At 42.4% G+C, this 18,326-nt stretch overlaps 1 protein-coding gene across 11 annotated transcripts in view; it reads right to left on the reverse strand.

The window, feature by feature from the left end:
* FYN (FYN proto-oncogene, Src family tyrosine kinase) overlaps nucleotides 1-18,326 on the reverse strand; it is a 188,273-nt gene that overhangs the window by 5,402 nt on the left and 164,545 nt on the right. For all 11 annotated transcript variants that reach the window (XM_037894654.2, XM_037894653.2, XM_037894651.2 and 8 more), the window contains 3 exons: nucleotides 15,926-16,002; nucleotides 15,670-15,823; nucleotides 4,097-4,228 (listed from right to left, as the gene is read on the reverse strand). In XM_037894654.2, coding sequence (XP_037750582.1) covers nucleotides 4,097-4,228; nucleotides 15,670-15,823; nucleotides 15,926-16,002 — 363 coding nt within the window. The remainder of the gene's footprint in view (nucleotides 1-4,096; nucleotides 4,229-15,669; nucleotides 15,824-15,925; nucleotides 16,003-18,326) is intronic.

Below are 18,326 nucleotides of genomic sequence, written 5' to 3' on the forward strand. Positions count from 1 at the left end.
TTTCAGGACACCCATGATTTGTCATATCTTTTCCACAGGTTAATTTAGATTTCTCTTCCTACGGAGCTCTTACTATGATGATCCAAAGGATATCTCCCTTGGATAAAAATTTTCCCAATTCCTGCAGTATACAGCCATGCTGCCTCCTCTGCATGAATTACTTCCCTGTCCTAGTTTGCCATACAACCACCCTCTCCGCCTTCACATTCCTCCCCAAACGTTTCTTCTGGGCTACCCATAAAAAGTGAGTTATATGTATAGCTGTAACACAATCAAACCTCAAAATCAACCTCACAGCTAATTTCTCACAATACCTTTTGCATCTTTAAGACTGTATCTCACTACTTGTTTAGCATCAATGCGCTTGGTACTTGTACAATAACAAAGTAAAACTGTCCTTACCTTGACAATTTTAGTCTAAGGCTAGGTCTTCACTACCATGGGATAACTAACACACATAAGCTCCCTGCTGTAAAACCTTGTGGAAACAAGGCACTTGAGTACTACTGTGAGGGACAGTAGGTGAGGTCAACCAGAGATGTGAGGAAAAGTGCTGACCTTGCCTAGCTACCTAATGGTAAAGACTATAGTGCCTAGTCTCCACTAGGGTTTTACAGCAGGATAGCTAATGCACGTTAGTGAAAAAGCACCTTCTTTGCAGTGAAGAAACAGCCGTACCCTAAAATCATCAGGGTAGGAACAGTTTAATTTGGATATTGTACATTACCCACCTTATTACTGACACTACACAAACAATAAGGATCCCTCTCTGCTTCATTCGAGGTGCTGCAGGTTTGTAGACTGAACTGGGTGTTGAACCCAGTGGCAGAGATTTGTGAAGCCAGCTCCCGAGACCCTGGCATCAATATTTCTTTTTCTCTAGGTGCTCAAAAAACAAGCAAACTAGAGAAGCACATCTGGTTCGCGTGTGTCTCATTCCCTTGTTTACTACACCAAAAATATATATTGAAGTACCTCTGCAAGAGAAAGGCAAATACCAGATCAAACCACTGTATCCTTCAAAGCCAATGTTCTTAGTCAGAGAATCGTGTATATTTATCTGTAAAAGGTGATGCCACAATCACTAAGTAGCATTTGTTAGCTAAAGGTGAAGTACAGTAAATTGTATCATGATGTTGTAATCCTTCATATGATATCTTTTTTCCATGTGTGATATTAAATAGTTTGAGACATGTTTAAATTGCATTTAACTCTGTACAACATAAGAATAAATTCGGCCAACAGCTAAGAAAAACTGTCTGTCTACCCCTCAGATGGCATTGATACCCTTACTTATGCTATGGGTCAGATTTTAAGAAAATGTCCTCTAATAGGCAGAGACATCTGCATATGCAGACAGCATTCAGCACAAAAACTGAGTAGCTATCAACTTTGGGTGTGTGAATGAGGGTGCCAATTTGGAGGCAATTTTTAAAGAGGCCCATCAAAAAGCCCAAGTTTCAGTTTTACAAACTTGTTTACAAAAACAAAAGCAGGAGTTGTCTTTGGAAGATGAAGCTCACGCTGAGTCAGCAAAGTTGACAAGTGGACTGGGTAAAACTTCCAGCTCTGGCCCATCTCTGGGCCTCATTCTTCACTCTGTTACACCAGCGTAAAAACCAGTGTAACTCCAGAGCAGTCAGTGGAGCTGCACCAGGGTAAAACCAGCGTAAGAGTGAAGGATCAGGCTACTTTTATACTCAGATACGCAAGCTAATATACTTACCTAGCCACACCCCAAGGGGGACAACCACTGGAAAGGCCAAGAAAGAGGCAACACCACACTTTCAAACCCTCAAGAGGGAAGAAAATTATCCGTTTTTAAAAATGGTTTTTGTTATCGTTTCCTATGTATTTTTTTTCCTAAAGCAGGAATAATCCTCATGGCATTAGCTAATATTTTCCAGAAACAGCTTGGATATTTTGAGCTAACAGCCGAATGACTGACTCTTCCTCACATTGAACAGTATCTTATGACACAAACAGTCCCGCTGAAATCCATGGGAGTGCGCCTGCGTATATGTAATAGGTACTATTTGCCGTGAGACATGGTTGCACAACTGGGCCCTTAGCCTTTGTAAACAGAGCTTTGCTATTTTCCAAAGGCCACACTCGGATGGAATTCCGTACAGGATTTGATGACCCTGTGGCAGATACTTCTCCAAGTAGAGCATGTACATATGCTGCCGTTCCGTGCATGCACATACTAATAGCAATTTTAACACCAGAAAGCAGGACAGGCAAGACGGATGGGTGCTTGGTCAGTGTAGCTGGAATGTGTGGCTGCCCTGCCTGAAAAGCAACATTTTAAACAATAATCCTGCCGTACAACAGCCAAAGAATTGTAGCCTCCTACTTCTGAACTGAAAGAGAAGATTAAGATCCAAGGGGAATCCAGGTAAAGCAAAAACAGAAGAACTAAAAATAAGTTGATATTCATTTTGGCTTTGGTTCTCTCACAGCCCATATAGTTTTTATTCCCCCCCCCCCCCCCATGTACTAATAGTGATTAATACGGTTGAAGTTGCTTACTTCAAGCCCCTGTCTTATAAAGGGTTAAAGAGAGCACCAATAAATTAACTGAACATTGCAGCCCATCTGTTAAGAAATCATGCTACTGCTGGCAGGGACTGCTAGGGCTGGGGTGTAAGGTTTAATTGTGAGCCTTGACATCTCCTTAATCTCTGCCTCCTTTTCATCACAGTGTCTGAGGCTCACAGCTTCGCCTCCATCTCACCCAAAATGGAGCACCGGGGTGCTTGATTTGCAGACTGAGGGAGAGAGAATACCGTACTTCCCATTCATACCCACAATATTTCCCCCTCCTCTGTCTTCCCTTTTCTGCTCTACGTTGTGTCTGCCCCATTTTACCCAAACAAAACAAGATGATAAAATAACCCTTTTGCCCCAGGTATTCAATGGCATGGTATCTCTCTACATGCAGACCTGTAGGTTTACGCCTGGGAAAACGATCCACAGACATTCTATCATCTCTTGGAGCACATTTCAAGTTGAGGGTGTTTTCTTTTTTCCAACCCCCAAGACTATAAGCAGCAGTGTCTGTAGACTGTATCCTTAACTCTCTTCAGAAGCTAGTATTTGATATTGCTTTGACTGCTTTGATAATTACAGAAATTGACTCTACAGCATCACACAAACTGTTTTAGCATCCTTTCAATTATAACCTACCAGCAGTCTGTTATAGCATACAAAACCTGCGCACTAATAACCTTTACCAGTGCTTAACTATTTGGACAAGTCTTAAGGAAAAATACAAAGGGTCTAGACATTCTAGTTCTCTCATTTCACAGACTGCATTCACAATGTTAAGGAAAGAAGAAATGTATTCTCCATGAAGTGCACTGTTGCCACCATTCCCTTCCCCCCAAGCCACATGAACACCTCTCTCCTTAGAAGCTGTTAAGAGTGAAACTGTCCCTTCTGAAAACGTGCACAAGCATGTCCACTCATCTCTAATGTAAGTATCACTCCATAGCAGGGTTTCAACAAAGAAAGTAACAGGCCCTCACTTTCCCCTCCCTAGAGGATTTAAATCTTTTGTGAACCTGCTCTGGACTGGTACCTACATGTTGCATGAATAATTTTTTTCACTTCCATCGTTTTTTATACCCAGGATTGAGATTTAGAAGTATTTAAATAGAGTTTTGGCAACGTCAGGTATCAAAGCTAGTACAACTAGACTGATGTATAAATGGATAAATCCATTCTGTATCTTATCTACTAATATTAAAAAAAAATTGAATGCAAATGCTACTGTGACTTATTTGGGCTAAAATACAGTATTTTACATTGTCTTAATTATTTTGCTGGAAACAAATGATCAATTTAATTGATATCAGTAAAAAGAAATTAGAATGAAGGTAGGTTAGATTTACTGTCCAGACACCACCCTTATAATGGCATGGACACATTAGGGCCCTAAATTAGGAAAATATTTAGGCATATGCGCAACTTTAAGCATGCGAGTACAATCCCATCTGAATTCAATGGAACTGCTTACAAGTAAAGTTATGAATGCGCGTAAGAACCTTCCTAAATTGAGACCTAGATTAGTATTGTCGACTGCTTTTCTTACCTGGATATGGCACTCTCCCTTTTGTTACAAGCTCTGTGAGTAATATTCCAAAAGACCATACGTCTGATTTTATTGTGAACCTTCCATACAATGCTGCTTCTGGCGCAGTCCATTTAATGGGGAACTTTGCACCTAATGAAAGAAACAAATGAGTTATGATCAAGATGTGGGCAGTACAAACGTAACAAATGACGGTTTCGTTCTGTGGGTGCTGCAACAGTCAAAGTCCTGCACAGAGACATTAGCAAATAACTCAGTGGAATATGGTCAAGGCCGTAATGTGTGATTCACAGGAAGTAGGGTGGGTAGAATTTGTGAAGGGAAGGGAAGGCTTAAGAGGGGCTTGTGGGATCATAGAACCATAGAAGATTAGGGTTGGAAGAGACCTCAGGAGGTCATCTAGTCCAACCCCTTGCTCAAAGCAGGACCAACACCAACTAAATCATCCCAGCCAGCGCTTTGTCAAGACAAGCCTTACAAACCTCTAAGGATAGAGATTCCACCACCTCCCTAGGTTACCCATTCCAGTGCTTCACCACCCTCCTAGTGAAATAGGGTTTCCTAATATCCAACATAGACCTCCCCCACTGCAACTTGAGACCATTACTCCTTGTTCTGTCATCTGCCACCACAGAGAACAGCTAAGCTCCATCCTCTTTGGAACCCCCCCTTCAGGTAGTTGAAGGCTGCTATCAAATCCCCCCCTTACTCTTCTCTTCTGCAGACTAAACAATCCCAGTTCCCTCAGCCTCTCTTTGTAAGTCATGTGCCCCAGCCCCCTGATCATTTTCATTGCCCTCCACTGGACTCTCTCCAATTTATCCACATCCTTTCTGTAGTGGGGGGCCCAAAACTGGACGTAACACTCCAGATGTGGCTTCACCAGTGCCGAATAGAGAGGAACAATCACTTCCCTTAATCTGCTGGCAATGCTCCTACTAATGCAGCCCAATATGCCATTAGCCTTCTTGGCAACAAGGGCACACTGTTGACTCATATCCAGTTTCCCATCCACTGTAATCCGCAGGTCCTTTTCTGCAGAACTGCTGCTTAGCCAGTCGGTCCCCAGCCTGTAGTGGTGCATGGGATTCTTCCGTCCTAAGTGCAGGACTCTGCACTTGTCCTTGTTGAACCTCATCAGATTTCTTTTGATGCAATCCTCCCATTTGTCTGGACCCTATCCCTACCCTCCAATGTATCTACCTCTCCCCCCAGCTTAGTGGCATCTGTGAATTTGCTGAGGGTGCAATCCATCCCATCATCCAGATCATTTACAAAGCTGTGGAACAAAACCAGCCCCAGGACCAACCCCGGGGTACTCGGCTTGATACCAACTGCCAACTAGATATCAAGCCATTGATCACTACCCGTTGGGCCTGACATTCTAGCCAGCTTTTTATCCACCTTATATTCCATTCATCCAATCCATACTTTTTTAACTTGCTGGCAAGAATTCTGTGGGAGACCGTAACAAAAGCTTTGCTAAAGTCAAGATATACCACGTCCATTGCTTTCCCCATATCCACAGAGCTAGTTATCTCAACATAGAAGGCAGTCAGATTTGTCAGGCATGACTTGCCCTTGGTGTATCCATGTTGACTGTTCCTGATCACCTTCCTCTCCTCCAAGTGCTTCAGAATGGTTTTCTTGAGGACCTGCTCCATGATTTTTCCAGGGACTGAAGTGAGGCTGTCTCTCTCTCCCCCAAGGTCCTTGTTAACATGTTTCTCTCAGAGAAACATTGTCAAAAAATTTTAACTCAACATTGAGGTTTTATAAAAAAGAAATTTTAAAAACCAATAGAAACTTTTGTGCATGTTTTCTCCCAATAAAAATGTTTTCAATTAACATTTCCCTGCAGCAGTCACAACCCAAACATTGCTACGCCATGCTAGTGCATGAGAATAGAAGTGAAATTTATTAGAAACACACCTTTCTAGCTTCACTGTCCAAAGGGAGCAAAAATACAAACAGTAAACCATACATTAAAAAAAAAAAAAAATCTAAGATGTTACTGGTAACATGCAAGGATTAAAAAAAAAAAAATACTGCAAATGAAGTTTCTTTGGGATGTGATGTCAGGGCAGAATTTTGGCCTGTGATTTATATCTCGACAATGTCCTTTTACGTTCCCTGAACTGAAAAGTCTGTAGTGATGTGCAGTTCTAATGTGTTCATCCATCATCATAGCATATAGGTGCCAATGGTGGCAACAGGGTTGATTTTTGCCTTTATCAGTGAAATAATGGGTCTTTAAACATTGATTTATTTGCTTTTCCAATCATTAAACATTTTTCTACAAAAATGGTAAAGTATTACTTTTAAAAAAATCTTGCAGTATAATTAAGTGGCATTACCTTCTTCTGATTCCTAGTGGCAAACACTCTCAAACTGTGAAACATATTGAATTAGTGAGAATTGTTAGTGTTTGCTCATAGAAGTTGTTTAGCTTTAAAAAGGTTCATGGAAATCACAACTTTGACAAATAACTTCTAGGTAGTTAATTTACTGTGCTACTTATAGTAATTTGCTAATACTGTTTTCCCATCTCATTCAGTGATCAGTGCCTTGAATTTTCTCCTGTTCTAAGCAATATGACTTGGGCTCAGAATACAAAGTAGACAAAGTAAATCTTGAGTTCCTTTAATTGGTAAAACGCCAGACATTATTTAAATATATTGTAGGAATAATTTTAAACTCAAGAGCTGAATTATTTACCAATACATATTGCTGAAGCAAATGGAACACAGGTTGAGTTGCTTAGGTAAGTCTTGCCAAACTTAAAGACACAGCCCCAACGTTTTCAAATATGGGTGCCTGAAGTGAGGAACCCTTGTAGATACCCCAATAAACATAGCCTGACTCCACAGTGCTCTGCACCTGCAGCTCCTGCTGCCTTCAGTGGGACTTGCAGATGCTCAGGATGTCTGAAAGCCAGGCCGTTTCATACTTATGTGGGTGAACACAGATCTAGGAGCCTAATTTTAGGCATTCAGGTTTGAAAATTTTGGCTACGAGCACATTCTCTTATGTTATTTCCTTAAGGTACTGGTCTGAGATTACAAAACTTCCTGTCAAAATTTGCAGAGAACCGCCTTATCCTCTTCCAAATGATTTCTTAAAATCTATCTTAGAGGTGGTGTCTACAAATCACTGCTGTGTGCAACGGATGAGAATGGCTGTCTGGACTCCTCATCCCCCCCTCAGCATCAGCATTGGCTGTAGGAGGCTGGCTCCTACCTGGCTTCCCCAATTACTGGCAATGCCGAGGAGTGAGGACTACGAGCCTCGCACAGCTCTCTAGAGAAAGCGTGAAATGCGCATCTGTATGGTTAACATTTTGTATAGGTTTGGATTACTGCTCCAGATGGCCCTGACCTGCTTGAAGATCCGCACATGTCACAAGGAAGTGGGCAGATGAGTATCCTGACAGATGCCATGCTCTGAACTGGCAGAGCCATCACTGAGTGGTGCGGTGGGAGCACTGTGAGATTACACCGAGAGGCCCAATTGTGCTGCTGCAATTGCAATGCTTGCATTTCCTGTTCACACCAGCACTGCAATAGTGTAGAGGGCCATGTTGCAGTGTACGACACTGTCTAGCCTGCAATCACAGTGATGGTGCGAAGTATTTGCTGTACATCACCTCTGTAAGAAGCTGTAGGTGCTTTTATAGGTGGCTAAGGGATCGCAACACCAAAATGCTGTAGTGTAGACAGGGCTTCTGAGAGCAAGGGGGTGGTTGATCAGCAGTGCTGGCAACCTTGAAGGGGATATGGCCAAGGCCTGGCCTCCCTTTTAGCAGCAGTCCACACAAGAGACCCACTTCATGGACACTACGGTGCTAATAAGCGATGGTCACAAACACCACCCTATACCGGAAACCTACTGACCGCTATGCCTACCTACATGCCTCCAGCTTTCATCCAGACCACACCACACGATCCATTGTCTACAGCCAAGCTCTACGATACAACCGCATTTGCTCCAACCCCGCAGACAGAGACAAACACCTACAAGATCTCTATCAAGCATTCTTACAACTACAATACCCACCTGCTGAAGTGAAGAAACAGATTGACAGAGCCAGAAGAGTACCCAGAAGTTACCTACTACCGGACAGGCCTAACAAAGAAAATAACAGAACGCCACTAGCCGTCACCTTCAGCCCCCAACTAAAACCTCTCCAACGCAACATCAAGGATCTACAACCTATCCTGAAGGACGACTCATCAGTCTCACAGATCTTGGGAGACAGGCCAGTCCTTGCTTACAGACAGCCCCCTAACCTGAAGCAAATACTCACAAGCAACCACACACCACACAGCAAAACCACTAACCCACGAACCTATCCTTGCAACAAAGCCCATTGCCAACTGTGTCCACATATCTATTCAGGGGACACCTTCATAGGGCCTAATCACATCAGCCACACTATCAGAGGCTCGTTCACCTGCACATCTACCAATGTGATATATGCCATCATGTGCCGGCAATGCCCCTCTGCCATGTACATTGGTCAAACTGGACAGTCTCTACGTAAAAGAATAAATGGACACAAATCAGACGTCAAGAATTGTAACATTCATAAACCAGTCGGAGAACACTTCAGTCTCTTTGGTCACTCGATTACAGACCTAAAAGTGGCAATTCTTCAACAAAAAAACTTCAAAACCAGACTTCAACGAGAGACTGCTAAATTGGAATTAATTTGCAAACTGGATACAATTAACTTAGGCTTGAATAAAGACTGGGAGTGGATGGGTCATTACACAAAGTAAAACTATTTCTCCATGTCTATTTCCCCCCCTACTGCTTCTCACACGTTCTTGTCAACTGCAGGAAATGGCCCACCTTGATTATCTCTATAAAAGGTTCCCCCCCCCCACCCCAGCTCTCCTGCTGCTAAGAGCTCACCTTAGCTGATCACTCTTGTTACAGTGTGTATGGTAACACCCATTGTTTCATGTTCTCTGTGTATATAAATCTCCTCACCGTATTTTCCATTGCATGCATCCGATGAAGTGAGCTGTAGCTCACAAAAGCTTATGCTCAAATAAATTTGTTAGTCTCTAAGGTGCCACAAGTACTCCTTTTCTTTTTGATGTGCTAAGAAGTCTCATGGGCCAGATCCTCATCTGGTGTAATTTGGTTTATCTCCACTGTTGTGAATGCAACTATGCAGATTTATATTAGAGGGGGATCTGGCTCAGTGGTTTCTGCCAGAAATGTAAGTACTGTGTTTATTAAAATCTAACAGATCTGTAACGTGACTGACAAACCAATCACTATCTAAATACATTAGGTCAGCATAGTTTGTCCTTACCCAGAAGTCAAGTCTGAACTGATTGCTTTTATCCCCACTTATCAAACAGTTTCTGAATTAATTCTGTGTGAGAGCAGCAATTCTTGTCTGGCTGTGCTGCTTACATCATGGCCTTCAGACAAACAGCTAGCTCACTGGAGTCAGTGCAAGGAAATAAAGTTCATCAGACAATGGATTCTTAGGCCAGTGACTCTACTAGAAAAGGATATTAATAAGAGTCACAAGCCTGTTACTAAACTCCCTGAATGTCTGGGCAGGATGAAGAAGAACAGGGCATCTCCAAACTAGACTTCGTCAGGATCAGAAGGACAGTAAGCCCAATTTAATTCTCCTTTCCCCGACAATGCGTTTCATGACAGGAGTAGGGGGAGGAGCTGGGTGGAACTCCCAGAACGTATTTTCTCATGCTAAGGAAATCCCTCAAGGCTTTTGTTTTGTATTTTTACATTTAAAACCATAAGAAAAACAAACACACAAAAATCTGACAATTGAAACTGTGTCCCCACTGTCCCAAAGCTGCTGCTGCTGTATCACTATACGCTGAAACAAATTTGTTACTACAGGTCACCAAGAACAAACACTGGGCTTGGCAGAGTACACTACCTTTCTTGAGAAAACAAGACTCTGAGGGTATACTTTTTTTTTTTTTTTTTAAAGAAGCTAAAATGATAAACCAAGGAAACTATTAGGTCAACTATTAGAGAATTTAGTTCAATGTTAAGTAGCATTTGGGGCTGGAAAGGGAAAGCCACAGAGATAAAAAATGCTGAAGCAAGCATGTAACAGGAAACAAGTCAGTTTTGGTAGACAACTTTGAGTGACAAATGCTGTGTGGGAGGACCTCAGCCAAAAATGTACTATTAAATCTTGTTTGCTGAGAGAACTAATATGATATTATGAGCCTGGTAAAACGTTAGAAATGAGAACAAGGTCCTTACCCCATCTCACCTGGGGAAATGGGTCATGGGGGAACTCCAAGTTCTTAACAGAGCTCTAACTGTCTCCCCTACTCAGAACCCCCAAGCCTCTCGAACTGGTCACTCTCCTGTCTGTTGAGGACAATTGGATGGGGTTTCCTTTGAAACCCATCAGTGTTTTTTTCTCAAACACTTAGGGTTTGCTGTTGAGAAAAACGAGTCGTTACTCCTTTCCTTCCATGCTACTGCTGGCCCTGGAAATGAGAGATGAAGAACAGGAACCTAACCTTGGATGTGCTGTACTGCGGTACAGTCAATTCCAAACAACGTGGTCTGGTTAGCTGGAGAACCAGGTGTCAGTTCTCTACAAAGGACTGACAGAGCACAAAGAAAACTCCCATTTCAAGAAAAATCAAAGCAGATACATTTTTGTCTCAATACTCTGGTGTATCTGAGAGTTCACAAACACACATACACGAGCTACAAAAATAGCTCTAGGTGGTCTGGAAGGCATCAGAAAAATCCTTATTGTTTCATCAGTGTTGGAGTAGCATTACCATAAGTGCTGCCAATATATGCAATAGACACATGGACTGGAAAATAAATCCCATTTTACAAAGGACATTTTAAATTTGTTTCAGCTGCTCCTGCTTATAATAGGAACCACTTCTTCCCAGCAGCTCTCCCAAGCAGTCATGCCATGTGCCTGGCTAAGGCTCTACATCACTGATCTGGTTCAAAGTTCAATGGGAACAATGCCGTATGGGAAGTCTCGGGTAGGAAGTGATGCAAGGACTCTGACTCACTGGTCTGCAGGAGAGAAGGAGGCAGTAGGGAGACAATTAACTTTGAAGCTTGCTGTACAAGGCTGACACAAGCAATGCCATTTAAGACAACCAGGCAGAAAAATTAGAGCGTGACCCAGAGGAAAGTGATACAGTGGCAACTGGCAAAGAGGCAATAGCCTTTCAAATGAGTATCATTTTAATATACAATTTCTTTCCTTTGATTATTCACTTACGTACTAGAAAAGCAAGATTTATTTTTTGACAACAAAGCAAGACAAGAGAAGCCAAATGTTCACTAGAAGCCAAATGATCTTTTCCATATATTCAATGGCAGTACATAGTTTCTAGTCACACTCTTTAAATCACACCGGGTGTGACCATCTGTTTCCTTCCTGATGATTGCTGAGAAACGGTGGATGCATGGACCTAACCGCTTGCTATTTACCTTTCATAAATCATGAGCAGTCAGGCCTCTGCTTAAATCCAAAATAAAAATAAACTTTCTGGTCAACAAAATGTTACCACCAGCTGAGAAAGATTCATCTGGACCAAGAATCCCAAATGTTAAACCACTGGGGCTTAGATCGTCCCCATCTGTTTCCTTTCAAAATATTTACATGGATCCAAAAGTAACACTTTCTGGGGACACGGGGAAGAAATAATTCCCCCGCCCCCCTGCAAAAAAACCCCCAAACAAAATTAGCTCCCAGAGAAAAGTGGAGAGGAGATTGTGACCTAAGCTACTTTATTTTAAACTTTAATCTTCAGATTTCACACGGTCCAGCACTTCCTTTCTCCAAAAGGAACTGACAATCTGCCGCCCCCTGCCCCGATTTTCCACTCCTGTGTGTCAGAATCACCACAGAGGCAGTAGCCGTCTAGATAAACAGAGCAGTCCCCAGATGCATGCCCTTAGAGGATTAGACTGATAGGTCATGGGAAACATGCAAAGGCAGCACAACTTCTTTATGCTACTATGGCCTCCACCATATTAGTACTCAAAACTGAGTTAAGGAACCATGATTAAAGCCAATTTAAATCAGATTCTAGGCAAAAGTGTTAGGTTATGAAGGGATTTTAAACCTGTTTCTAAGTCCCTAGGTTCATACTGGTTACTCCAATTGTATTAGAAACCAGGGTAATTGGAACTGAGCGAAACTGAGTGTATACCAGGCATGGCCAAACTGGCGCAAGAGCCACATGTGGCTCTTTGTGAGGTCAGCTGCAGCTTGCAGAGCTTGGGGCTTCACCCAGCGGGGAAGAGGGGTTTGAACTGGTGCTCGCAGCTTCAGCTCCACAGGGGTATCAACCAGCAATGTCTTAAACACTGTGGAACTGATGGAACCTATCAGTGCTTTCCTTAAAGAAAAGGAAAAGTCCTATTCACAATGATGAGCAATGGATGCAGGATCTGATATTTTTTCACTGATATTATGAACCATCTGCAAACTCTCAACTTGGCACTCCAAGGGAGGGATAAGATTATTTCTGACTTTACTCAGACAGTCTTCAGCTTCCATAATAAGTTAAAGCTTCTGCAAAGAGACATAGCGTCAAGCGACTTCAACCACTTTCCCCATCTCAAGAGTAGGGTAAACACATTCCCTGAAATTGTAGAAGATCACGAACTTGAGGAATACAGAGGTAAATTACAAGAACTGCTTGATGATTTTCAGGACAGGTTTGAAGACTTGCAGAAGCTGAGATCCTGCTTAGCCTTTCTTGTAAAACCCATTCATGATCGATGTGATCAATGACGGCTGTCCAATTCCCAAAACCATGGTTACAGAAACATCTACTGTAGAAAAGGAACTACTGGAACTCCAGGAAGAGCAGGCTCTAAAGACTACGCATAAACCACAGTCTACAATTGAATTCTGGAAGCAAGTTCCAGGAATGAAGTGTCCTCAACTCAAGAATGCTAGTGTGCAACTCATTTCAATTTCTGGCACATCATACTGCTGTGAATCGCTGTACTCCATGATGAAGTTCATAAAAATCGAAACACTGTGCAGTCCTTACAAATCAACATCTGACTGAGCTTCTCTGTACCACCTTGACAACATATCAACCAGATTTCCAAAGACTTAGGACCAGGATGGAGACCCACAAGGCCGCTAGCTCGTGCAGTAATTAGCCATGATACAGTAAGTAGGATGTTAATATTTTTTAAAATGCACGTGTAAAGGTTGTGCGTGTCTTGCGGCTCTTGAACTTCTGAAGATTATCGTATACGGCTCAGAGGGTCAGTAAGTTTGGCCACCCCTGATATATACGGTTGCCAAGCTCAGCCAAAATTTACTTTAGAGCAGGATATAGAAGCAACAGCAAAACTAGGAAACCCTTTAAACAAGATTTAGCTGTAAACCTTCAGCACAGTGCTACCTGGAGCGATCCTGGGACAGTGCAGTTCATGCATCTTCTCTTGCTCAGGGCTCTGCTCTAAGCCCCAATCTATACAGAGCTCTAAATGACTTAAGTATGGCACAGGAGAGGAAGCTGCGGCATAGAAAGGGTAGGTGACTTGCACAATAAGTTTGTGCTGGATACACAGAACTCAGGTCTTCTGACTCTCAGGCATGTATCCTAACCACAAGGCCATTCTCTCTCCCCAGCTTAAAACACTTGCTTGTCTTCACCAGTCCAAACCCACCTTTACTCTCTCTGAGTCCAAACTTTTTCCATCCTAACTTTAATCACTTATTATTATCCTATAAAATCGAAGATTATTCACAGTGTAAATAAAACGAGGGCACGTGGGGCTTCCAGGGATTTCTAACATATGAAAACAGCTAAGCTATTCTAGGAGATGTAACCCAGAAAGGAAATAGGACATCCAAGGATTTCCTATGAATTCTAAGCTCAGAAAATGTTGTCCAGCAATGTTGCCTACTAAAACAAATAGTTAGTCATGTCAAAATATACATTGGGGGCTTTCCAAAAAGAGAAAAAAGTGGCAGTAAAACAAAAAGGAGATCATAATTTTTTCTACTGAGCATTTTTTCCCAAGCTATTTTATGGGCTGGATCCTACTGCCTTTACTCAAGCACACCTCTCAGACTTCACATATGGGACAGGCTTGAGGGAGTGGACCCTGTGCACTGGAACGTGCACTTAGTGCTCAAATCACCATTAGTTAACTCTCTGCATCAGTACTTATCACAATTTCTTTAAGAGCTCAGACAGAGAAAAAGAGGCTCTCCCTGTAAGCTGATCCCTCATACCGCTCTCAAATAAGTGGAAAGACACAGTAAGCAACTGTTAGCACTGGTGTGAGTGTAGGCTGGTTAGGGTGCCACATTTCTGCAAACAAGTGCAGCTGACAACAGCTGAAAGAAATTTATAGGGATCTGAATGGCATGATGGCTTTTGCTCTCACTGAAACATGCAGCACTCTGAACTCTTTGGCTCATTTGGTGAACATTTCAGAGCCAGAAAGCAAAAGAAAACTCTTTGCTAAAACAGAGACAGATTCCATACGAGAACAGGGACATTTGGTTAAGATAAAAGCTCTTAATGGGTTATGAAGTATTTAACCCTCCCTACTTTTTGATGACATATAATATGGTTTAACAAAAGGCCCATGGGTTAATGGAGTTCCAATATCTGGAGTGGTATTTATTGATATATATTGGGCAAGTACTGCCATTGGACAGACCAAAACTACATCCTGTGTCTTTGAGAACTTGAACACACTGAAAAATTAGGAATGACTCGTAAAGACTTACAGAGTACAAAGTGTGTGTGTGTGTGAGTGTGTGAGTGTGTGAGTGAGTGTGTGTGTGTGAGAGAGAGAGAGAGAGATGGCTCAGCATGAACACAGGATTTTTAAAAAGGCGCCTTTAAAGGAAGTGCAGTAAGGGTTGCTATAAAAACTTACCATCTCAAAGAGTATTGTATATCAGTGGTTGCTCATGCCCAGCAATCTGTGTGGCAGTGGAGAACGGTTTTCATATTAAAAAACCCCCTAAAAGTTCCCAAAGAAAATACTGTTCTCAGACACACACAGATGTATTAAAGAACGAGTACTTGATTAAAGTAGCTTCCTCCAAAATGGACTAAAAACCAAGAAAAATGAAGTCCAGCCCACCAATATTTACCATGGTTAGTGCATATAGGAAGAAAAAATAATTTCATTAGAATATGTATATGAACGTATGCCTCAGCTTACACACATATATGTTGCTTAGTGCTGTAGTGTTGTTGTTCTTCAGCTTTCCTTGTGAAGATGGCGGGAGACGGGGTGGGGAGGGGAGGAGTTCTCTGTCAGGGCACTTGGATATTATTTTCATTTGAGGGCTGGCCAGAATTAGCTAGAGAAGTCCCAGTTAAGCAATTATACATTCCTCCTCTCCGGGGCTTTATGTACTACCTCAGCAAAGCTCCCAGCCCTCTATCAGGATTAGGAATTAAAACATGGGTTAATATTTTTTATAGAAGGTCAAATCCTGAACTTGAAGCAACCTCTTGGTATTTTAGCATGTTTTTTTCTTCATCTGTTTCAAAAACCATATTCAAGGTTACATTTGCTACTTCTCCCACCTTGTCTCGCTGTGTATTCGTTGTCTTCAATCAATCTTGCTAATCCAAAATCAGCAATCTTGCATATTAGGCCATTCCCCACCAGGATATTTGCAGATCGCAGGTCTCTGTGTATATAATTCATTCGCTCAATGTAAGCCATCCCTCCAGCAACCTGTTAGAAGCACAGGTCTCAATAGGCGTGATTTAAAAATGAAGTCCTACATAGTTGTGGTACGAAACACACTCAGCTAATTGCTTATAAATTAAGACATACCTGTGCTGCCATGTCCACTAAATTCGGTAACTTTAAGGCTCTTCCTTCTCCATCTTTTAGGAAGTCTAGCAAACTCCCTGCAAATGCAAAAGTTAACATTGAAGAGTCACTTTAAGAAAACAAGGTTATTAATGAGGAGGGAGGGATTCCATTTAGTACACAGTATTTAAGAGCAATATTTTTGGTTGAAATGACACCGTGTCAAGGTTCCAGAATTAGGGGAATAGTTCAAAAACAGGGCAACTCTCACTTACAGATACATATTAATTACAAATCAATTCTGAGAATATGCTACTGCTGCTTTACTATATTCTCCTATATATTTGTGGAAGATTATGTAACTAGACCAAAAAAAGGAACAAAAACCCCATTGTCATGGGTGGCAGGTATCAAAGGCCGGAGTAGGCTGAGCTTCCCTAATCAGCTCTGTGTGGCTCCGCCCAGCCTCTGCCCCCAGATCCTCTCCTGCTTCTTGTGTGCTCTGCTGCAGGTCTTCCCCGTGGCCCGGGCCCTGGGGGAAGACTCTGGGTGGCTGGAGTTGGTGCTCGCGCCGCCTGCTTGGCACTTCAGGTCTCTGTGTGTGTGTGTGTGTGTGTGTGTGTGTGCGCGCGCGCTGGTGGCTGGAGATGAGGTGGGGCAGTGGGCTCTGGTGGGGGAAGGGGGCAGGAGTGACGGGGCCTCGAGCAGAAGGGGCAGGCCGGGCGCTAGCCTCCCCAAGCTCCCGGTTCACGTGCCACCCATGCTAGTTGTTTTAAATTTTCCCTGAATGTTACTGACAAAATATATACGTCTAACTTTTCATGTATGTGCTAATATTCTTTTGAACAATACTGCTCTCTAAAAGCCTGATCTAGCTGAAAACATCCACACAATTCCAAGATAGGAAGGATAGTAAGAGGCCAATACGGCTCCTTTAGGAGCTCTTTAGTGACCTGAAAATCAAAAAGGAATCCCAGAGGCATGGACATGAGGATCCTGGAGATGAATACAATGGCTGCATAGATGGTGTCAACAGGAGAGCTGCTGCTTTCTTGGCCATAGGATGCTGTTCCAGGAGGGAGGACTGTTGGGAAGAGATGGGGTCCACCTGAGAGCATCTGGACACCCTGACATGGCAACAGAGTGAGGATGGCTTTTCGTCACGTTCAAAGGAGGCAAGTTGACAAAAGCCCCCAGAAAGGTTTTTAAAAAGGTGACCATAACAGAGGACTAAACATTGGGAGAGAAATAGAAACTTCAATAGGGGTCATCAGAGAAACCCTGAGAAATTGAAGAATTGGTCTGAAATCGAAAAGATGAAATTCAATGAAGACAAATGCAAAGTATTACACTTAAGGAGAAAAAAAATCAAATGCACAAATATAAAATGAGGAATAACTAGTTAAGCAGTAGTACTGCTGAAAAAGATCTGGGGTGTTTTGTGGATAACAAATTGAATGAGAGTCAACAACATGATGCAGTTGTGAAAAAGGCTAATATCCTGAGGTGTATTAACAAGAGTGTCATATGTAAAACACAGCAAGTAACTGTCCCACTCTACTAGGCACTGGTGAGGCCTCAGCTGGAGTACTGTCTCCTGTTCTGGGATTCACAGTTTAAGAAAGTTGTGGACAAACTAGAGAATGTCCAGAGGAGAGCAAACGTGATAAAAGGTTTAGACCTATGAAGAAAGGTTAAATTTTTTTTGGCATGGTTAGTCTTGAGAAAAGAAGTCTGACAGGGGGACCTGATAACAGTTTTCAAACACGTTAATGGCTGTTACAAAGAGGACAGTGATCAGATGTTCTCCACGTCCACTGGAGGTAAGACAGCTTAATTTGAAGCAAGGGAGAGTTAGGTTAGATATTGGGAAAAACTTTCTAACTATAAGGATAGTTAAGTTCTGGAATAGGCTTCCAAGGGAGGTTGTGGAATCCTCATAATTGAAGTTTTTAATGAACAGGTTACACAAATACTTGTCAGGGATGCTCTAGGTATACTTGGGCCCTGCCTCAGTGTGGGGGGCTGTACTACATGACCTCTCAAGATCCCTTCCAGCTTTACATTTCTATTCTAAGCCACGCAATGCCTGGAAAAAATCTCAGATCCTAGCTCAGCCTATTTCAAGAGAAAGGTCAGACTGCAGCCTAACAAGCCTACAAACCTAGCATTCACAAAGGCTAATTTTCCTTAGAAGATAGAAATCAACAGCGCATCTTTTTAAAGTAATATATAATAAGACATTACATTTAAAAGACTGAATTATGCACTTGTTGAAGACAAAGCTGAGGGTTGAGCAGAGGAAGGACTAGAGACAGTGGTTAAAGCAGATTGAAACAGGAGAGGGAGCTCACACTGTACCTGCTCAATTGTCTGGGAGTGCTGCTTACTCAAGCCAGGGGAGAAAGTGGGAGTGTGACAC

Source organism: Chelonia mydas, chromosome 3 (assembly GCF_015237465.2).
Source record: "Chelonia mydas isolate rCheMyd1 chromosome 3, rCheMyd1.pri.v2, whole genome shotgun sequence".
NCBI lineage: Eukaryota > Metazoa > Chordata > Testudines > Cheloniidae > Chelonia > Chelonia mydas.